The 19,163-nt window shown below is 43.8% G+C and overlaps 3 protein-coding genes and 1 long non-coding RNA gene across 5 annotated transcripts in view; 2 read left to right on the top strand and 2 right to left on the bottom strand.

Moving 5' to 3' along the window:
* RPN2 (ribophorin II) overlaps positions 1-4,136 on the bottom strand; it is a 54,559-nt gene extending 50,423 nt beyond the window's left edge. Inside the window, exon 1 of the mRNA XM_024743137.1 lies at positions 3,831-4,136. Within this exon, the coding sequence (XP_024598905.1) occupies positions 3,831-3,843 (13 nt within the window). The 5' untranslated portion in view covers positions 3,844-4,136. The remainder of the gene's footprint in view (positions 1-3,830) is intronic.
* Positions 3-12,574, top strand: MROH8 (maestro heat like repeat family member 8). Its single transcript, XM_024743153.1, is given in 4 exon segments — positions 3-3,977; positions 7,080-7,201; positions 9,508-9,644; positions 12,175-12,574. Coding segments are annotated over 4 exon segments (720 nt in total). The 5' UTR covers positions 3-3,690; the 3' UTR covers positions 12,349-12,574.
* On the bottom strand, positions 9,286-17,759 carry LOC112398530 (uncharacterized). Its single transcript, XR_003003012.1, has 3 exons — positions 17,624-17,759; positions 14,471-14,633; positions 9,286-9,936 (listed from the first exon to the last, which is right to left on the bottom strand). It is a non-coding gene; the product is annotated as an uncharacterized LOC112398530 (long non-coding RNA).
* Positions 17,635-19,163, top strand: part of RBL1 (RB transcriptional corepressor like 1) — a 70,926-nt gene continuing 69,397 nt past the window's right edge. Inside the window, exon 1 of one of the 2 annotated variants that reach the window (XM_024743134.1) lies at positions 17,635-18,745. In XM_024743134.1, coding sequence (XP_024598902.1) covers positions 18,590-18,745 — 156 coding nt within the window. In that variant the 5' untranslated portion in view covers positions 17,635-18,589. The remainder of the gene's footprint in view (positions 18,746-19,163) is intronic. The other variant, XM_024743135.1, reaches the window with a different exon arrangement.

Genomic DNA, 19,163 nt, shown 5'->3' with positions numbered 1-19,163 from the left:
GGGGGAAACGACTATTAAATAAATACACTCCACACTATTCCAAAGTTCTACACAAAGTTCCAATGATGAGGCACACCAAGGTCTGGGAACCAAATTATGTGAGGAAGGGTGAGGGAACTGGGAGGTTCAACCTGGAGACACGCCTTGGGGAAGTGGTGGGCATGGTCTTCGACTCTCTGAACAACAGTCCTCCCAGCAGCCTCTGTGCCTCTAAAGCAAGGGACTCATCATGCCATTCCCATCTCAAGTACATTTGTAACTCGTATGCCTCATAGGACAAACCCGATCCTGAATCCTCCCCCATGGCCTTGCCCGTCCCAACCAGATCTCCTCCCCCACTCTTTCATCTGTTGCTCTCTGCCCTCCTCTCTGCTCCTCTAAGTAGTCGTGTTCTTTCCCACCCAGCTCTTTTGCATGCCTTCTCCTGCTTAATTTCGACTTTCAGATTTCGAGTATCTCTTCCTTAAGAAGCCTCCCAACAGCCCTCCTTTGGATGAGGTCCCAGTACTATAAAGTAGCAAACAACGAGGTTTCTGGGGCCAGGTTTAAATCCTAGCTCTGTCACTTCTTAGCAAGGTGGCCATGGCGGTTACAATGTGACCAGCTGTGTCTCAGTTTTCTCAAGTGTAAAGTGGGATAATAACAGTATCTACCTCAGGGTTGTTAGGATTACATGCGTTAATACAGAAAATGTCAGTGACTGGCACATATATAGGTAAGTGCTATATAAATGTTAGCTACTCCTTCTATTACATTATTGTTGTTGTTCCTGTATCCGCTCACAGCACCCTGCACTTCTATGCAGAATTTTTCACAACTAAAATTAGTAGTGTAATGTCTTATTCCTCTGCTAGACTGTAAGCTTCATGAGGACAGAGACCGTTGCTTTTATTCATCCCAGTAATTCCAGATCTTGCACATTGCTTGGCACATAGCAGTACTGAATTAATATTTGCTGAATAAATGGAAAGAAAAATCAATCCTCATCTATTATGCCCCAGGGGACAGAGAGAAATCACAGACGTGGAACATTTCTACTTTTCATTTGGAAAAAAACACATTCAAATGGGCAACTTCATGAACAGTCTGCCTTCCAAGTAACAGTAATCAAAAGGTTAACATTAATGATTACTGCTCCTTTGCCTATGGCGTCAAATTTAGTTTGAACTAGAAATACCTTAAATACCTTAAAAAAGGTATTTTACAAATAAGAAAACTGAGGACTAGAACAGCTTGGAGATAGCTAATCTTGGACTCAAACCCAGGTCTATCTATGGAGTTCGCACTCCACTATTTTTTAGAGAATGTTGTAGAAGGGATGCCTACACTAGGGGCATGAGTGTTAGTGTTATTTAAGTCCTCGTGTGTGTTAAATAACCTGAAGAACGCAAAAGCTCTTGAAAAAAACTAGAACGAGATCTATAATGTGGATCATCATTCATCAAATATTTATTAAGTACCTACTATGTACCAAGCACTATTTTTGGTATTAATTAAATACCAAATCAGGAAGAAATGTATTAATTAAAATACAACAGGAAACAGAACAAAAACCCCTAATCTCATGGAGCTTACATTCTAGTTGGAAAAGAAAGACATTACACAAAATAATTATGAAACATTATTTATCATCTTAGAAGGTGAAAAGTGCTATGGAGAAAAATAAAGCACAGAAGGAATATCAGGAAGAGCTGTAATTTTAAATATGGTAGCCTGTGAAGCCCTAAGAAATAAAGATATTGTGTGTAAACCTGAAGGAAAAGGAGCAAGTCATAAAGAAATTTGGAGGGAAACTATCCCAAGAAAAGCAAGGGCAAATACCCTGAATCAGGAGTGCAGATGGTGTTTTTCGCATTAGCAAAGAGAACAATACGGCTGGAGAGGATTAAGCAAGGGTTGAGATGTAGGGAGAAGGTAACAGATGTAGCAGAGGCCAAATCCAGAGGGCATTATAGGGACTTTGGCTTTTATAAAGTGAGACGGGAGCCACGGGAAAATCTTGAGCAGAGGAGTGACTCGACTTACATTTTAACAGGAACTTTGTGTTGAGAATAAACAATACTGTGTTGAGATTATAGAGAAGTAAGGATAGAAGACTACTGCCATAACCCAGGAAAAAAGATGCTGGTGGTCTAACCCAGGGTGACAGCAATGGAGGTACTGAGAAGTGGTTGAAGTCTGGCTAGAATTCAAAGTTAAAGCCAGAATTGATAATGGATTGAAAGATGTAAAAGAGGAATCAAGATACTTATGCTGGGCTTCCCTGGTGGCGCACTGGTTGAGAGTCCGCCTGCCGATGCAGGGGACATGGGTTCGTGCCCCGGTCCGGGAAGATCCCACATGCCGCGGAGCGGCTAGGCCCGTGAGCCATGGCCGCTGGGCCTGCGCGTCCAGAGCCTGTGCTCCGCAACGGGAGAAGCCACAACAGTGAGAGGCCTGTATGCACGCATTCAATACCTTAAGATCTAGTGAGTAACTATGACTAGCTTTTGCCAGGTCGACTGTAAGTTCCCCTAACACAGCATCTGTGCCAGAATCCTGATATTCCCACCTCATATTAATCATAACAACTGCGGGGTCTAAAATTTGAGCACTTAACATGTGTACGGTATGCCCACACTATGCTAAGTAGTTTGCATCCATTTAGTCATTAAATCCTCACAACATCCAAGTGAGGGCGGTTTACAGACCATGAAATTGAGTCTCAGAAATAGTTACCTGCCCTAAGACACGTAACTAGGTGAGAACCAAACTGCAGCTCTATTATCCTCAACGTCTCAAATAATGGAGCAGTGAGTTCACTGACTTATTCACTTTTACCTGGGGCAAGTTACTTCCCTTCTCTGATATTCCATCTGTCAAACGGAAATAACAACAGTACACATTTCCCAAGTTGTTGTGAGACTACATGAGGTTCCATCCTGCACAGTGCCCACTCAATACCTAGCAATATAGTTAAGCTTACTGAGTGCTTACTTAGTGCCGCACTGTTCCACGCTACACAAGGAGATTATCTGATTTAACACTCACTGTAATTCATGAGGTAGATAACTTTACTAACCTATTTTACAGATGAGAAACTGAGGGGCAGAGAAATTAAGTAACTTGTACAGGGTCACATTAACGAATACGTGGCAGACTCCCAGTCTGTACCGGAGACTCTAACTTCAGGACTCATGCTCTAAGCTCCCAAAGAGAGGTGACTGACTGTCTTGCCCCTTTCATTAAAAAGGAAACCATGGTCCAAAAACAGGACTAGGGACTTCCCTGGTGGCGCAGTGGTTAAGACTCTGTGCTCCCAAAGCAGGGGGCCCGGGTTCGCTCCCTGGTCAGAGAACTAGATCCTACATGCATGCCGCAACTAAGAGTTCGCATGCCATAAATGAGGACCCTGCCTGCCGCAACCAAGACCTTGTGCAACCAAATAAATAAGTAAATAAATATTTTTTAAAAAAACAGGACGATTTGGCCAAAAGCTCACTCTTACACCTCCTGGCCCGGAAGCCCGCGCAAGTTAAATGAATGAGTTAAGACAGCCCGAGCGTTATCCGCGGCCGCGGTCCCTGGCTGGGCCTCGGGGGGACCCGCAGCTCCGTGCCGCACCCGTACCCAACCCCTCCTCCGCGGCAGTCCCACCCGCTGGCCAGCCCTTCGTCAGACCCTCGACCCCAAAAGCCCGAGCCCGAGCCCATGCCCCTGCCCCTCAGGGTAAGGGGATCCCGCCTAGCCAGCTCCTGCGTGGCGAGCACTAGTCTCCCGCGGGCGAGGGCCCACTCGCCAAGGCGTGCGGGCCGCGGGACCCCGTTGTCGAGCCATGCGCAACGCCTCACCCGGCGGCGCCATTCCTCCTAGCAGGTCCCACCAAGGCCCGAGACACAGGCGGACTTCCGCTCGGGAAAGTGGCTCCAAGACTGCGCCGGAGGGGACGCCAGGGATTCGCGGCAGACCCCGCGTGCTAGGATGGGCTCTAAGCACAGGTCAGTCCCCGCCGTCCCGCTGGGCCGCGTCACTCCCAGCAGCTGCGGCCGTAATTCCAGTCCTCGCGCGCAGAGTGCGCTGCAGTCCTCGAGTACAGGCCCGCTTCTCCCCCGCACCCTGGCCCACTTGGAACCGACCGCCTCGCAACCGTCCCATTCGGGGCGCTGCCGGCACGCGGTTGGACGAGGCCTTGGGGGGGAGGGGCCTTATATGCGTCCTCCTGTGATTGGCCTATTGCGCTGTCACTCAGTCTCTCTCTGCAGCCCGGCCGATTTTAAAGGAATAGGAAGGGTCCGGTGGGGAAGGGCCAGCAATGTTCGAGGGGTTTCGGGTTTTGTTAGAAAATTAAAAATTATGGCAACTTTCTCCAAAGATTGTTTCGGTTCTTAATAACTGACCTACGAGTGATTTTTTTAAACTGATTTGCACAGCATTTGCGTGAGGAGAATATTAGCCCAATTTTACAGATGAAGTAACAGGCTCAAAAAAGGAAGTGACTTATCTAAGAACTCAATAATAGCTAACTCTGATTATTGGGAGTTTACGGGATAGCCCGACAGTGTACTGAGCACTCCATGTACACTATTTCATTTACTCCTCATCACCATTCTGTGAAATATGCACTATTTGTATTCCCATTTTATAGAGAAGGAAACTAAAATATTTGAACCCGGACAGTCTGACTCCATAATCTGTGCTTTTAACTATTATGAACATATAAAGTATTCACTATGCGATAACTCTTACTATAATTAGTGTCCCGGAAATTATTATCCTAAATAAGGGAGAGTCAGTTCTTTCTATGTCTGGCACTGTGCTGTCGGGTATGGTATACTAGCTATTAAATACGTGGATATTTTAATTTGAATTTAAATTAATTAAAATTAAAAATTCAGTTTGTCAGTTGTACTTACCACATCTCAAGCACTCAGTAGCCACATGTGGCTGGTGGAGATCATGTTGGACCGTGAAGAATTATAGAACATTTCCATTACCACAGAAAATTCTATTGGACAGCACTGATCTAGAACATATAAAGAACTCTTCCAACTCAGTAATAAGACAACCAATGGTGTGCTGAAGCCTCATACTGACTTGGAGAGTCAACTGTTAAATTTATCAGGAATTTTGATAAACAACAAGGTCCTATTGTATAGCACAAGGAACAGTATTCAATATCCTGTAATAAAACAAAATGGAAAGGAATATGAAAAAGAGTATATATGTATAACTGAATCAGTTTGCTGTACACCAGAAACTAACACAACATTGTAAATTAACTATACTTCAATAAACATATATATAAATAAAAGGAATTTTGCAAATTGGTTGTTAAATACAGCTATTTAGAATCATTAAACTATATGCACTTACAATGAAATAAAGTATATTGAAAACCGAAGTCATCATTTCCTAATTATTTTGCTGTATTTTACCATCTGTGTTTTTGTGGTAGCTTATATCTATAATATCTGAATAGTGAAAATCTTATATCATGGTGTGCTACTACAAATCTCTTCCCAGTAACATTAATAGCTGAATTTTGGCTACAATAAGAATATTTACCCCATACAGTCAGCACATGCTACAGACCAGAGCTTGACTTATTGCTTTTTTACTGTGTAAACTTAATGTTGGAGAAAATGTTAATAGAGATTAAACTTAAAAGTATATTGCATCAATCAGTTTCACATTGTCAATAGCACAAAAACTTGAGGAAATATTCTTCTCCTGTTTGAAAACTATTATCCCATTCAGAAAAGAAGTCACTTCTGAAGTTTCAGTTACATCTTACTCGTTAATATAAATGAAAATATCAAACTTCAGAACTACACTGAGAGAGTCTTTTTTAAACATTTACCAACATACTTTTGCAAGCAATCCAATAAAAAACATGGGGGCTTCCCTGGTGGCGCAGTGGTTGAGAGTCCGCCTGCCGATGCAGGGGACACAGGTTCGTGCCCTGGTCCGGGAAGATCCCACATGCCGTGGAGCGGCTAGGCCCGTGAGCCATGGCCGCTGAGCCTGCGCGTCCGGAGCCTGTGCTCCGCAACGGGAGAGGCCACAACAGTGAGAGGACCGTGTACCGCAAAAAAAAAAAAAAAAAAAAAATGGGCAAAAGATTTGAGTAGACACTTCATCAAAGATATACAAATAGCAAATAAGCACGTGAAAAGATGACCAACAGCACTGCATATTAAACCACAGTGAAATATTGCTACACATCCACTGGAACGGTTGATAATAAAACGACCAACAATATCAAATATTGGCAATTATGTGGAGCAACTGAAACTTTCATATACTGCTGATAGAAATGTAAAGCGTGGGCTTCCCTGGTGGCACAGTGGCTAAGAATCTGCCTGCCAATGTAGGGGACACGGGTTTGAGGCCTGGTCCGGGAAGATCCCACATGCTATGGAGCAACTAAGCCCGTGCGCCCCAACTACTGAGTCTGTGCTCTAGAGCCCGAGAGCCATAACTACTGAAGCCCACACGCCTAGAGCCCATGCTCTGCAACAAGAGAAGCCACCTTAGTGAGAAGCCCGTGCACCGCAATAAAGAGTAGCCCCCACTCGCGGCAACTAGAGAAAGCCCACATGCAGCAATGAAGACCCAATGCAGCCAAAAATAAACAAATGAAATAAATAAATTTTTAAAAAATGAAATGTAAAATGCAACAGGCATTTTGGAAAACAGATTGGCAACTTGCTTTTTCATTCACTAATATAGGCTAGACATTCAGCAAATATAGATCTATCCAGTCATTCACTGAATCAATATTTATTGAGCATTGCCATGTGCCAGGCACTATTCTAGTCTCTTAGAATACATTCATGAACAAAACAGCCAAACATACAAACAAGAAAATGAAATAAATTTTTACAGTAAACAAACACAAATGAACTTGGCGATTGTCGGTAATGGTTAAATACTATGAAAAAAATAAATGTGGGGCTGGGGTGGGAAGAAGCTTACTTAATCTAAATTGGTGATCAATAAATGCCTCTCTGAGAAGGAGACATTTAAGCTTGCACTTGAGTGATGAGACAGAAGCAGTCCTGAAAAACTAATTTTTCTAATCCCCTCTTCATCCGTAGGACCTGTAGTCGGGAAGAAGTAGTGGTCCCTTGTGCTTCTGACAATGATTCAGGAAGTGTGGATTTGTAGCTGAGCAACTTAGAGGATATTAAAAAAGGCCCAAGTAGCCTTGAACTTACAGGTGAAAAGGGGAAATATTAGAAAGGGGGAGGGGGCAGGGCAAAGGGAATCTTTTCAAGTCTAGCTCTTGACTGTACTTTTTTTTTTTTGATTTTTTTGACTATACTTTGACAATGAATTTGGTCCCTGACTTTAAGACCTTGGAATATGATTGGCAAAATGAGATAAGATGCATTATTCTAGACATATAGTAATCTAAACTTGGTGCTAAGACAGGTGATACTGAAGACTTGGACAGAGTCTAAGTGCTAGGGGGATTCTGAGAAGGGAAGGGTAGGTGTGGATGGAAGCTGGATGAGACTACAGAATAACTTTCACTTTTTCTACAAACATTTACTGAGAACCAGTTGCTGGGCATATGACAGTGAACAAGACCGACATGGTCTCCGCCCTCATAGAATTTACATTATAGTGCTGAAAAGGACCAAAAAAAATAGACAATAAATAAAGTAATTACAAGTTTACAGTAAATACTATGAAAAAATTGAACAAGGGGTGAGACAAAAAATAAGGGCGATGGGAACCTACTCTAAACCATGGTTGTCAGAGAACACCTGTCTGAGATGGTGCCGTTTAAAGCTAAAGGAGGCCTCAAGGCCATGAAAGACCAACCCAGGTGAGAAGTAGAGGGAAGAGCATTTCAGGTGGGTAGAACAGCATGTACATGAGACAGCAAAGACTACAGTGTGTCTAAGGAACTACATCCATTCACTTGTACATTCATTCAACAAATATTTATTGAAGCCCTACTGTGATCTTAACACTGATCTAGCTGCAGAATAGACACAGTGTACTTACAAACAAATGATTGGAACTCAATATAATGTGCATGATTAAGGGTTGGGGAGGGAGTAGGGAGCAGACAGAGAAAGGCTTATTAGCAGCTAGAAGGATACTTAGCTAATATGGGCAAAGAGGGGATTCAGGAAAGGCATCCTGGAGCTGAGCTCTGATGGATAAGTAGGGGTTAGCTAGGCAAAGAGAGGTAAGGGAAGGTGGGGGACAGGAAGAAGAAACATGCAGGCAGAAGGAAAGCCTGTGCAGAGATCAGAGGTGAACGAGAACATGGCTTCTAGTGGACGAGAGGCATGTGGCAGAGAGTAGGAGGAATTTGCAGAAGAGGCTATTCAGGAAACCAAGAAGAGTACAAAGGTAGAGTGGTAGAAACCCTTAGATGATAGGTGTGTTAGGGAGAAACTAGGAAGACTGTTGGCACAATAGGAATAAGGAATTTGGTATTAGAAAATGGAGGAGGCAAGGATGTAAAGCTACATGAAGAGCCACCATAATCACTGTCACTCAGTGAGCAAAAGAATAATATCTGCCAACACTTCGCTGGAGCCGGCGCTGTATCAGCCAAATGAAGAAAGTTTTGTTATCATCCCCATTTTGGAAATGTAGAAATAGGCCCAGAGAAAGTAAGGTCGCACAAGGTCAGAATGCTAGAAAGAGGCAGAACACGGATCCGAGCCGAGGCAGACTCTGGAGCCTGTGCCCAAAGTATATTCCAGGTTGGGAAGGAGGTACCTCAAACACTTACTCTGCAGCCTGCTCCGGTGGGAAGAGATCAGCACCAAGGGCTGCGATAGTTTAAGCTCTAGTCACCACAGGGTCAAAGACTTGAATTTGAAAAATAATATCTACAATTTAAGTGCTTACTATGGACCACAGATTGGGATAAGTCTTTTCCCACTTATCTCACTTAATCCTTCCAATAACCCTGTTTTATTGGTGAGGAATCTAAGGTTTCAAGAGGCAAACTAATTTAATAAATGTCACATAACTAGCAAGTGGTAGAGCCAGGATTCAAACTAGTCTCAAACTGAGAGAAGTTCATGCTCTTAACCAGCCTGCTACTGCTCAGTCTTTTTTTTTTTTTTTTGCAGTATGCAGGCCTCTCACTGTTGTGGCCTCTCCCGTTGCGGGGCACAGGCTCCGGACGCGCAGGCTCAGCAGCCATGGCTCACGGGCCCAGCCACTCCGCGACATGTGGGATCTTCCCGGACCGGGGCACGAACCCGTGTCCCCTGCATCGGCAGGCGGACTCTCAACCACTGCGCCACCAGGGAAGTCCTACTGCTCAGTCTTAAAGGTTTTTGAAGCTTAGGAGGCCCTCAAAGTACATTGAATTTGTAATTGAGAAAACTGAGACTCAAGAGGGGAAGGGACTTGTCCAAGGTTGCAGAGGAAATAGTAAAGGTGAGAACAGGACCTGTCTATTCTGATGTACAGTGGTTTTCCCCACTAAACCGTACAACTTCGTACAGTACAGAGGCGTCATCCAATGTCTTTCTTCCGGTGTTACAGACTCGGATATCCCTGGACTCCCTTGGGAATCCCTCACAGACACCTTCAGACACCTGACCCACCAGGGCCCCCTCGGTGAGGTCATTGTTGAGAGGCTGATTCAATCCATCCTGGAGTTTTTTAATGGTGAACTAAAGGTATGCACAGCAATTCTCTGAGTCATCCAAATTATTCTGCCGTTCCAACACATATTTTAAACATTTATTATATAAATAATTTATAGTGTAGAAGTTATTTATAAAAAAATTTGTAAAATTTATTTATATTTATACTGTCAACTGAAAAAGAAATGCACAGCCTACAAGTTAAGAGTTACGTTTTTTCGGAGGCCTTACTGAGGACTAGAGCCTGGGATGACAGTGTCTCTGACAGCTCTGAGGGACTCTTCCAAAGAAGTAAGGGATGAGCCAGGATAAGAAGGAGGTTTTGCTGGAAAAAACAAACATGTAGTGAAACATCAAAAGATGACTGCTAATCTCAAAAACAGACATCTCAAGTTTATGATTTTAGTGCTTTTCTACATAGGGGAAGATGTGGGACAGCTGATGGCTTCAGCATCCTTTGTTTACTGAAATGGCAGGTGACATTCTTTGTCCACAGTACTTTTATATTTATTTTTATATTTATAATAAATATATTTACATATTCTTATAAATTATATTTATGTTTATAAAAATTATAAATTTCCTATAAAAACAAAGAAATTTGTAATAAAAGTTACAGGTTAATCTTCCCTAATCCCCCTCTCCTAAGATAACTCCTGTTAACATTTTGGTATATATATTTTCAGACTTTCTTCTGTGCATACAAATGCATGTAATTATAGAAAAACACACGTCAGAGATGGTGGGAGAAAAAAATTTTTCTAGGTCAGTAACTATAGATCTGTATTATCCTACTTAATACAGTATTCCTTGTTCAGGTAAAACACTCGTTCATTCTATAGGAGCACATAACAGAAGAATTTATCTTGACCTGGGGATAAGGGAATGCATTTCTGAGGAAGTAACCCTTGAGGAGCTCAAATCTAAGGAATGAATAGGAGAAACTAGGGGAAGTTAGAATTGGAGAGAGTGTTCCAGAAATAGGAAATGAAATGTTTAACAATCTTGTGGCAGAAAGGAGCAGAGCATGTCTGATGAGCTCAGAGAAGCCTGGTACATCTTAATCACAGTGTCAACGGTGTCTGCCATTTGTCAACAGATACTTAGGTTGTTTCCATATTTACTGTGAATAATGCTGCAGTGAACATGGGAGTGCAGATACCTCTTTATCCAGATTTCATTTCCCTTGAGTGTATATACACAGATGTTTTTGGTTTGTGAAAATTCAACAAGCTTTACATTCTCTCTATGTGTAATGCCAATAAAATTTTTTTAAAAAGACTTAAAGCCAGAATGTTGGTCTTCATTTTTGACTTGGACTACTCTTTATACTTCATGTCAGCAGGGCTTTATAAAGGATTTCTTTGTAATTAATAAAGGGGATGGATTGCTGCAGTGAATTTAAAAAAAAAGTCCATCCTGTGCCTTGACCTAAATCCACAGCCAGTCAGGGAAATAGATGAATAAGAAGGTAATTTTATCAGAGTATCACAAATACCATGTTAGCAATATGCACATGTGGTTTATGGATACACTTAGAAGGATACCTGACCCAGCTTCAGGAGAAAATGCATGATCCAAGTCTTGAAGCATATATAGATTTCAGTCAGTAAACAAAAAGTGTAGAGAATTCAGAAGGTGAAAAGGCCCAGAAGCAAGAAAGGGCAGCATGAAACTTAACTGGGCTAAAGCTCAGAATGCTACCAGGCAAGGCAAAAGATGAATTTGAAGAGGTTAGCTGCCATCACATTGAGAAGGGCCTTGACCTCCATGAGTGCTGTTGAAAAGAGATTCAGTAGGGAGTAAAATGATCAAATTTTCATTTTATAAAGATGAAACTGGTGATAGCTGGATGAATAGATTGGAAGGGGGCAGAACTAGAGCAGTGTAACCCAATGTTGGCTTGCTATACTAATCCAGGTGAGAGTCAGGCCATTGAAGTCAGCTTCTTGCTATATTTGCTGCTTACTGTCCAGAGAGCTTATCAGTTTATACCATCTACATGCAGGGGAGAAAAGACTGGAAGAAATTTTCTCAAGATATGTAGAATTATTGGTGTCTTTTATTTTCTTCTTTATACTTTATTTTTTCAAAGTTTCTACAACAGATACTGTGTTTATAATCAGAAAAAGACAATAATACAAAAGATTTTATTGTTCAAATCAGGACTTGCATTTTAATAGGAAACAAAGACTCAAAATAATGATTTTAATGACATCAGGAGAGCTGGAAATAATAGCATCAGAGGTCACCTTTAGGACCTTAATTAGACAGCAGTACACAGGGTGAGTAGGTGGGGAAGCAAAGACTAAAGATGGGGAGAGCCATCATGGAGCGCTTGGTAAAATCTAGCTGAGAGGGAAAATGAGGTCCCACACCCAGGCAGAACCAGTGGACAAGGAATTTTATCCTCTGTAACTTATTCGTTCCTTATAATAAAAAACTAATCTTGGATTGAATGAGATGTCAGTTGTTTAAAACATTCCAAGAAACTTTCCAAAAGCCTTTACAATTATAAAATGAGATTATAATGCATAATTGTGTTTTTATCGTTTTTCTACAGAGTGAACCTGAGAAGCCAACATTCCTAAGATCTTTGTCTTCTCTCAGCCGAACTTTACCTTATGATGAAACCACAGAGTCATTCATTCTCAGCCACATAGTAGACATTGTGCATATGCTAAATGTAAGTACTGTGACCTTATCACAAATTATCGGGACCATGCAAATTCAGTGACTTGGCTAACAAATTTTAGTGGCTTTACCTATATTATCAATTCCCTCAACCTCTTCTCATATCAGTATCTCTGCATAGAGGAGAAATACTCAGGGTACTCCACAAATATAGTCACCCTTGAAAACCAATTGAAAGAGGAGCAGAAAGGCGGGCAACAGCATTTAAATTTCTCAGTAAGGGGCTTCCCTGGTGGCGCAGTGGTTGAGAGTCCGCCTGCCGATGCAGAGGACACTGAGGAGGGCAGTTCTCACAAAAAAAAAAAAAAAAAAAAAAAAAAAAAAAAAAAGATGGTATGGTACTGGCACAAAAAGAGACATACAGATGAATGGAACAGGGTAGAAAGTCCAGAGATAAACCCATGCACATATGGTCACCTTTGACAAAGGAGGCAAGAATATACAATGGAGAAAAGACAGCCTCTTCAATAAGTGGTGCTGAGAAAACTGGACAGCTACATGTAAACGAATGGTATTAGAACACTTCCTAACACCATACACAAAAATAAACTCAAAATGTATTAAAGACCTAAATGTAAGGCCAGGCACTATAAAACTCTTAGAGGGAAACATAGGCAGAACACTCTATGACATATATCACAGCAAGATCCTTTTTGACCCACCTCCTAGAGAAATAGAAATAAAAACAAAAATAAACAAATGGGACCGAATGAAACTTAAGAGCTTTTGCACAGCAAAGGAAACCATAAACAAGACAAAAAGACAACCCTCAGAATGGGAGAAAATATTTGCAAATGAAGCAACTGACAAAGGATTAATCTCCAAAATATACAAGCAGCTCATGCAGCTCAATATCAAAAAAACAAACAACCCAATCCAAAAATGGGCAGAAGACCTTAACAGACATTTCTCCAAAGAAGTTATACAGATTGCCAACAAACACATGAAAGGATGCTCAACATCACTAATCATTAGAGAAATGCAAATCAAAACCACAATGAGTCAGAATGGCCATCATCCAAAAATCTACAAACAACAAATGCTGGAGAGGGTGTGGAGAAAAGGGAACCCTCTTGCACTGTTGGTGGGAATGTAAATTGATACAGCCACTATGGAGAACAGTATGGAGGCTTCTTAAAAAACTAACAATAGAACTACCGTATGACACAGCAATCCCACTACCGGGCATATACCCTGAGAAAACCATAATTCAAAAAGAGACATGTATCACAATGTTCACTGCAGCACTATTTACAGTAGCCAGGACTTGGAAGCAACCTAAGTGTCCATCGACAGATGAATGCATAAAAAAGATGTGGCACATATATACGATGGAATATTACTCAGCCATAAGAAGAAACGAAATTGCGTTATTTGTAGTGAGGTGGATGGACCTAGAGTCTGTCATACAGAGTGAAGTAAGTCAGAAAGAGAAAAACAAATACCGTATACTAACACACACACACACACACACACACACACACACAGAATCTAAAAAAAGAAAAATGGTTCTGATGAACGTAGGGGCAGCACAGGAATAAAGACGCAGACATAGAGGATGGACTTTAGGACATGGGGAGGTGGAAGGGTAAGCTGGGACGAAGTGAGGGAGTGGCAATGACTTATATATACTACCAAATGTAAAATAGATAGCTAGTGGGAAGCAGCTGCATAGCACAGGGAGATCAGCTCAGTGCTTTGTGTCCACCTAGAGGGGTGGGATAGGGAGGTGGGAGGGAGGCCCCAGAGGGAGGGGATTTGGGGATATATGTATACATATAGCTGATTTATTTTGTTACACAGCAGAAGCTAACAAAACATTGTAAAGCAATTATGCTACAATGAAGATGTAAAAAAACAAAACAAAACAATGATATAGTTTAGCTACAATCCAAAAGAGGAAAAAAAAAAAGAGTACTGCTTAAATTTGCTTTATTTCATAAGGGAAATAAGGGAACTCAAGAGTATTTTCCTTTTATCGTGGCCTCATTTCCAAGGCCTGCACTTCCTAATAATTCAATTCAGGACAGTCTGAGAATTACAACATGGCAAACAGAAAAGTCTTAGACATGAGTGGTTAACTGGATGTAAAGGGTTACAGATCAGATGAATCAAAACATAGGAGGAGAAAATGGAAGGCTTTACATAGATAGGATATGACTTACTGAAAATCCAAAGTTAGAGCCCAGATTCACTCCTGAGGAGAAAACAACAACAGAGAGTGTTTCTCAATTTTTGTTTGTTTGGTGGATGACCTTTGAGAGGTGTTTCTTTTGTTCTTGGATCATTTTCAAGCCAGCAATGCCCCTCAGTTCAAGTCTGGATGATCTGAAAGTCACAACAAAGGAAGAATCAGTATCTTGCACATGGCAGGCATTCAGTAAACATTTTTGGAATGAAGAAATGAAGGGTTTTCAGGACTTAGTATGCATGAAGTGGGACAAGAATCAGGAGAATCAAATCCAGCTGCAAAGAAGAAATGGGCTATAGTACATATACTGCAACTCACTGAAAGCCCAGCTACTTACTAAAGGGATGAAAAACGGGGCAATGAGTCTCAGGTTCTATTTGATTTATAATTCCTGAGAGCTGTTTCCTTTTATCTTGGTTTCTTTTCAAGGCCAGAATGACCCTCTGAAGTTCAGATCTGGATAAAAAAGAGATTGATTAGTTATGGCAAAGGCAAAAAACTTGAGGGTTCTCAGCTCTTGTGATCTTGTCCAGGACTAGCTACGAAACCCAGGATCTCATGGGGTAGACTTACTTTTACTGCATTTTTCCTCAAAAAATTCCAACCATGATGTCTGCATTTGACAGAGCCAGTGATATTTCTCAAGTTGTTCCAAACCTTTCCCACTCTCAACACCCGACTGTATGTTGCTATTTTGCTCTCACCAGAGCACCTAGCCGTTCTGCTTAATCTAGATGTGAGGTGACCCCCTTCCAGACAAGAGCTGTGAAGAGGAAGGGCAGGCTCTGGATCCCCGGCTTGGCCACTTTCTCCGGAGCCTGACTATATTGACGATCTTTTTTTATTTTCAATCTCTGCCTGCTGCCTGTCTCTGATTACTCGCATGCTTGCGTTTCCCAGTCCTAGAAAATACCCTTCCATTTGGCTCTCCTCTACCAGACTACTTAAAGAGAAGTTTTTACTTCCTACTTCAACTTTCTGACCTTCCTCCCATTAGCCCCTCAATCACAGTAATCTGGCTTCCACTCTCACTGTGCTAAAGGCAGCTGTCTCTAGCAAAGGTCACTGAAAACATATGAAAGATAATACATGAGGTCTTCTTTGAATTCCTCATCCTATCTGAGTTCTCTGTCGTGTTGGTAGTACTCTATGGAGTAATTCTTTCCTGGCCTCTGAAATATTGCTCCTTGTTTTTATACCTCTCTGGACAGTTTTATTTTTTTTTTTCATTCACTCCTAAAGTTTTGCCCATCCCTGAAATGTTGGTGTTCCTAAAGGTTCTACCCGAGTCTCTTCTCGTGCCAACACATTCCCTGAGTGATATGAACCTGCTCCCTTAGCTTCAGGTACTGCCTGAAAATTCCCAAATCTTCATGTCTAGGCTGTCTCCACTCCTGGAGCTCTCTCTTAAAGAAGCACAGTAGGTTAATTAGAAAACAAATGAGCCAGTACAGGAAGACCTTCATTCATTTCACCTCCACTAATCCTGACATTTCTTTGCTGACAGGAAAGGAAGTTAGGAGGAGGGATGATAAGCCCTGTTATAGAACCCTTGGCACTGGAGATAGACCTCCCCTTAACGGCCCATAACCTCTAAGTAAAATCTCATGGGAGGTGAGTCTCTGTATGGACACTATGTGCCAACATCCCTTTCAGAAAATAATAATGAGATGGCCCTGAACTCAGCTAGAAGAAAGCAGAGTTGGAAGTTCCACATGGGCGGTTCAGTTTGCGTCTGAATTTTTAGGGGGAGTCTGAGTTTTTACTCATTTGAGACCCAGCTTGCCACAGGTTCCCAAGTCCTACCCCTCCCCACATGTGGAGAATGTAGAAGACTGGGAAATTGCCCAGGAGAGAGGGGCTACGTTCCAGGATCCAACAGCCTCCTTTTAAACTGCCTGCAAGCATCCCATACACAACAGTTCCAGAACTGATCTTATCCCTCTGGTTGTACTCCCATTCTAGTTGACAGTATCACCTTTCACCCTCTTGGCCCAGATGGAAACCTGGTATTGGAGACGCCTCCCCTTCAGTAGTGCCCCCTTCAGTTCTAGGACAAAGTTGTCTCTCCAGACTGGCTCCTTTCTACACTGGACCAACCTCCCACCATCTTCATACCTCTACTCTCTACCCCATGCAATCCACGTGTGACACTGCAGCCAGAGGAACGTGTCCAAAACACATACTGATCGTCCACCTCCTTTCATTAAAATCCCTGATAATGTGCACGTTTTTACCTTTATGAGATCCTTTGCAACCTAACTGGACCTGTCTTCCATTTTCATCTCTGGTGACTCCTTCCCTCATCCAAGCAACAAAGGTTTTCTTTGTAATTTTTCAAACACACCATGCTAAGTACTGAGTGCCAACTACGAGCTGGTCACTCATCTATAAACTTTGGAATATCGTGAACATGAAACGAAGGCCCCTGCTCTCATGCAACTCACATTTTAGTAGGAAGAGCCAGCGAATAAACAAATAGGATAATTTCAGATAGTGATAAGATGCTATGAAGACGATGAAATGGGGTGGATGGGGGGAGATGCGGGTCAGCTATTTTATTTTATTATTTTTTTTTTTTTTGCGGTACGCGGGCCTCTCACTGCCGCGGCCTCTCCCATTGCGGAGCACAGGCTCCGGACGCGCAGGCTCAGCGGCCATGGCTCACGGGCCCAGCCGCTCCGCGGCACGTGGGATCTTCCCGGACCGGGGCACGAACCCGCGTCCCCTGCATCGGCAGGCGGACTCTCAACCACTGCGCCACCAGGGTCAGCTATTTTAAATACAGTGCTCAGGGGTGGCCTGACAAGATGACTTTTAGCTGAACTTGAAGGATGAGGAGGAGCCAGACAAGCAAAGATCTGGCATAGAGTATGTGGGGCCGTTTGAGCAGCACGGGAAAAAGGCTCTGAGGCAAGAACTAGTTTGGCAGCTTGGCATTTCCAAGGTTCCAAAACAAAGCACTGAGGTTGGATCTTATTATATACCTGAGGAGGGGGACAATGCCCTGGTGAGGCCAGATCACATGGGGCCTTATAGGCCAGGTCAAGAAGTCTGGAAATTATTTTAAGGGCAAAAGGAATCTACTGAAGGGTCTTGTGTGAAGTACTGACGTGCTCTGATTTACCTTTTCAAATGATCACTCTGGCTCTTGGAGAAGGTGTTTTTGGTGAAGCGGAAGGGTAAGCCTCGAGACCAGCTCCACGCCTTCAGGCTTATGCTCAGGCCATTCCTAAGTCTGGAATAACAGTCTTTACTGGGTTCCAGGGTCCCAGTTCCCAGGAAGCTGAGAAAGTGGCTCCTTACTGCATTTCTTTCAGCCCAGGTCAAGCCTCGTTTAGCGATCAAGAAGAGATGGACGGGTGTCCCCCAATAAACCTTGCCTCACCAACCCTTCAGTCATTCAAAAGACCACTCACTAGGCGCTGGAGACACTGAGGAGAGGCCGACGAGGCCCTCCCCCAACCTCGCTGTCGAGAGACCACTTTTTTCAGGTCCCTCCTCCATCTTCTAACTCAAGGGGCAATTCTCGATCAGGCTATGGCGTCCCGGGGCAGTGACAAACCCAGGCCCGTGGGTTGGCCGGGCAGAAGAGAAGAGGTTTCCCCCTAAGATGAACGGGGCCGCCTCGCAACCGGCAGCCTAGCGGGGCCCAAACCAAAGAGCCACCAAGAAAGGGAGGCGCAGCCGGCTCCAAGGCAGGATACGGACTACAACTCCCAGCAGATCCTGCGCGCGGACCGCCGATTCCTGCGCGCGCGGACCGCCGATTCCTGCTCGCGCGGACCGCCGATCCCTCCGCTCCAAATTTGCCCTGCCGGCTGTGTCCACCGCTGTCCGCCAAGGGCCAAGTCCAGGTTTTCTAGGCCCCGGAGTCCGTCTTCTTATCACATTTCCGGAGAGGGAGGCTGGGAGCCCTGGAGGAGAAACGGACCTTTTTGAGGAGAAACGCGGATGCAGACCATCGAAGAGACATCGTTCTGCGGCTCCCGATTTTCGCGCGCTTTTGGCGCGGGTGGTTGTGGGTAGCGCGCCCAGGAGGGAGAAAGGAGCTGGGGGGCCTGTGACCGCGCCGCCCGCCGGGCCTGAGGGTATGAACAAGGACGATCCCCACTCTGAGGGGGCGGCGGTGGTCGCCGCGGCCGGGGAGGCGCTGCAGGCCCTGTGCCAGGAGCTGAACCTGGATGAGGGGAGCGCGGCCGAAGCCCTGGACGACTTCACCGCCATCCGGGGAAACTACAGCCTAGAGGTGAGCGGCGGCAGGTGGGGCGGCGAGACCGAGCTCGCCAGGCCCCACCCCCGCCCCGCCCCTACCCCACCCTATGGGGCGGTGGGAGTTTCCCCACCGGGAAGGGTCTCTGCCCAGCCCCGCGCCGAGGAGTGCGAAGCTGGAAGGGCGAGTGTAGATCAATCTCTCCATTTATTTTGAGGCGGGAAACCGAAGTCCGGAAAAGGAGTGGCTTGTCCAAGGTCACATGCCACTCAGGGATCCCCTAGTCTTCAGACCAGTGCCACAAACGTCATGGGACTGCCCTTAAATCTGCTTAAACAGTTAGTCTAATGGCAGAAGCTTACGTGAATTGTGTGCCCAGACGACACTGCCCAGCGCTTTAAATATGTCATCTTACTTGGTTCTCGCCGCCACACCTCTTCGAACATGTTGTGAT

The sequence above is a fragment of the Neophocaena asiaeorientalis genome, unplaced genomic scaffold, assembly GCF_003031525.2.
Source record: "Neophocaena asiaeorientalis asiaeorientalis breed wild unplaced genomic scaffold, Neophocaena_asiaeorientalis_V1.1 scaffold82, whole genome shotgun sequence".
Lineage (NCBI taxonomy): Eukaryota > Metazoa > Chordata > Mammalia > Artiodactyla > Phocoenidae > Neophocaena > Neophocaena asiaeorientalis.
Note: the sequence above shows the minus strand (reverse complement) of the source record. Positions and strands in the feature narration are given on the sequence as shown.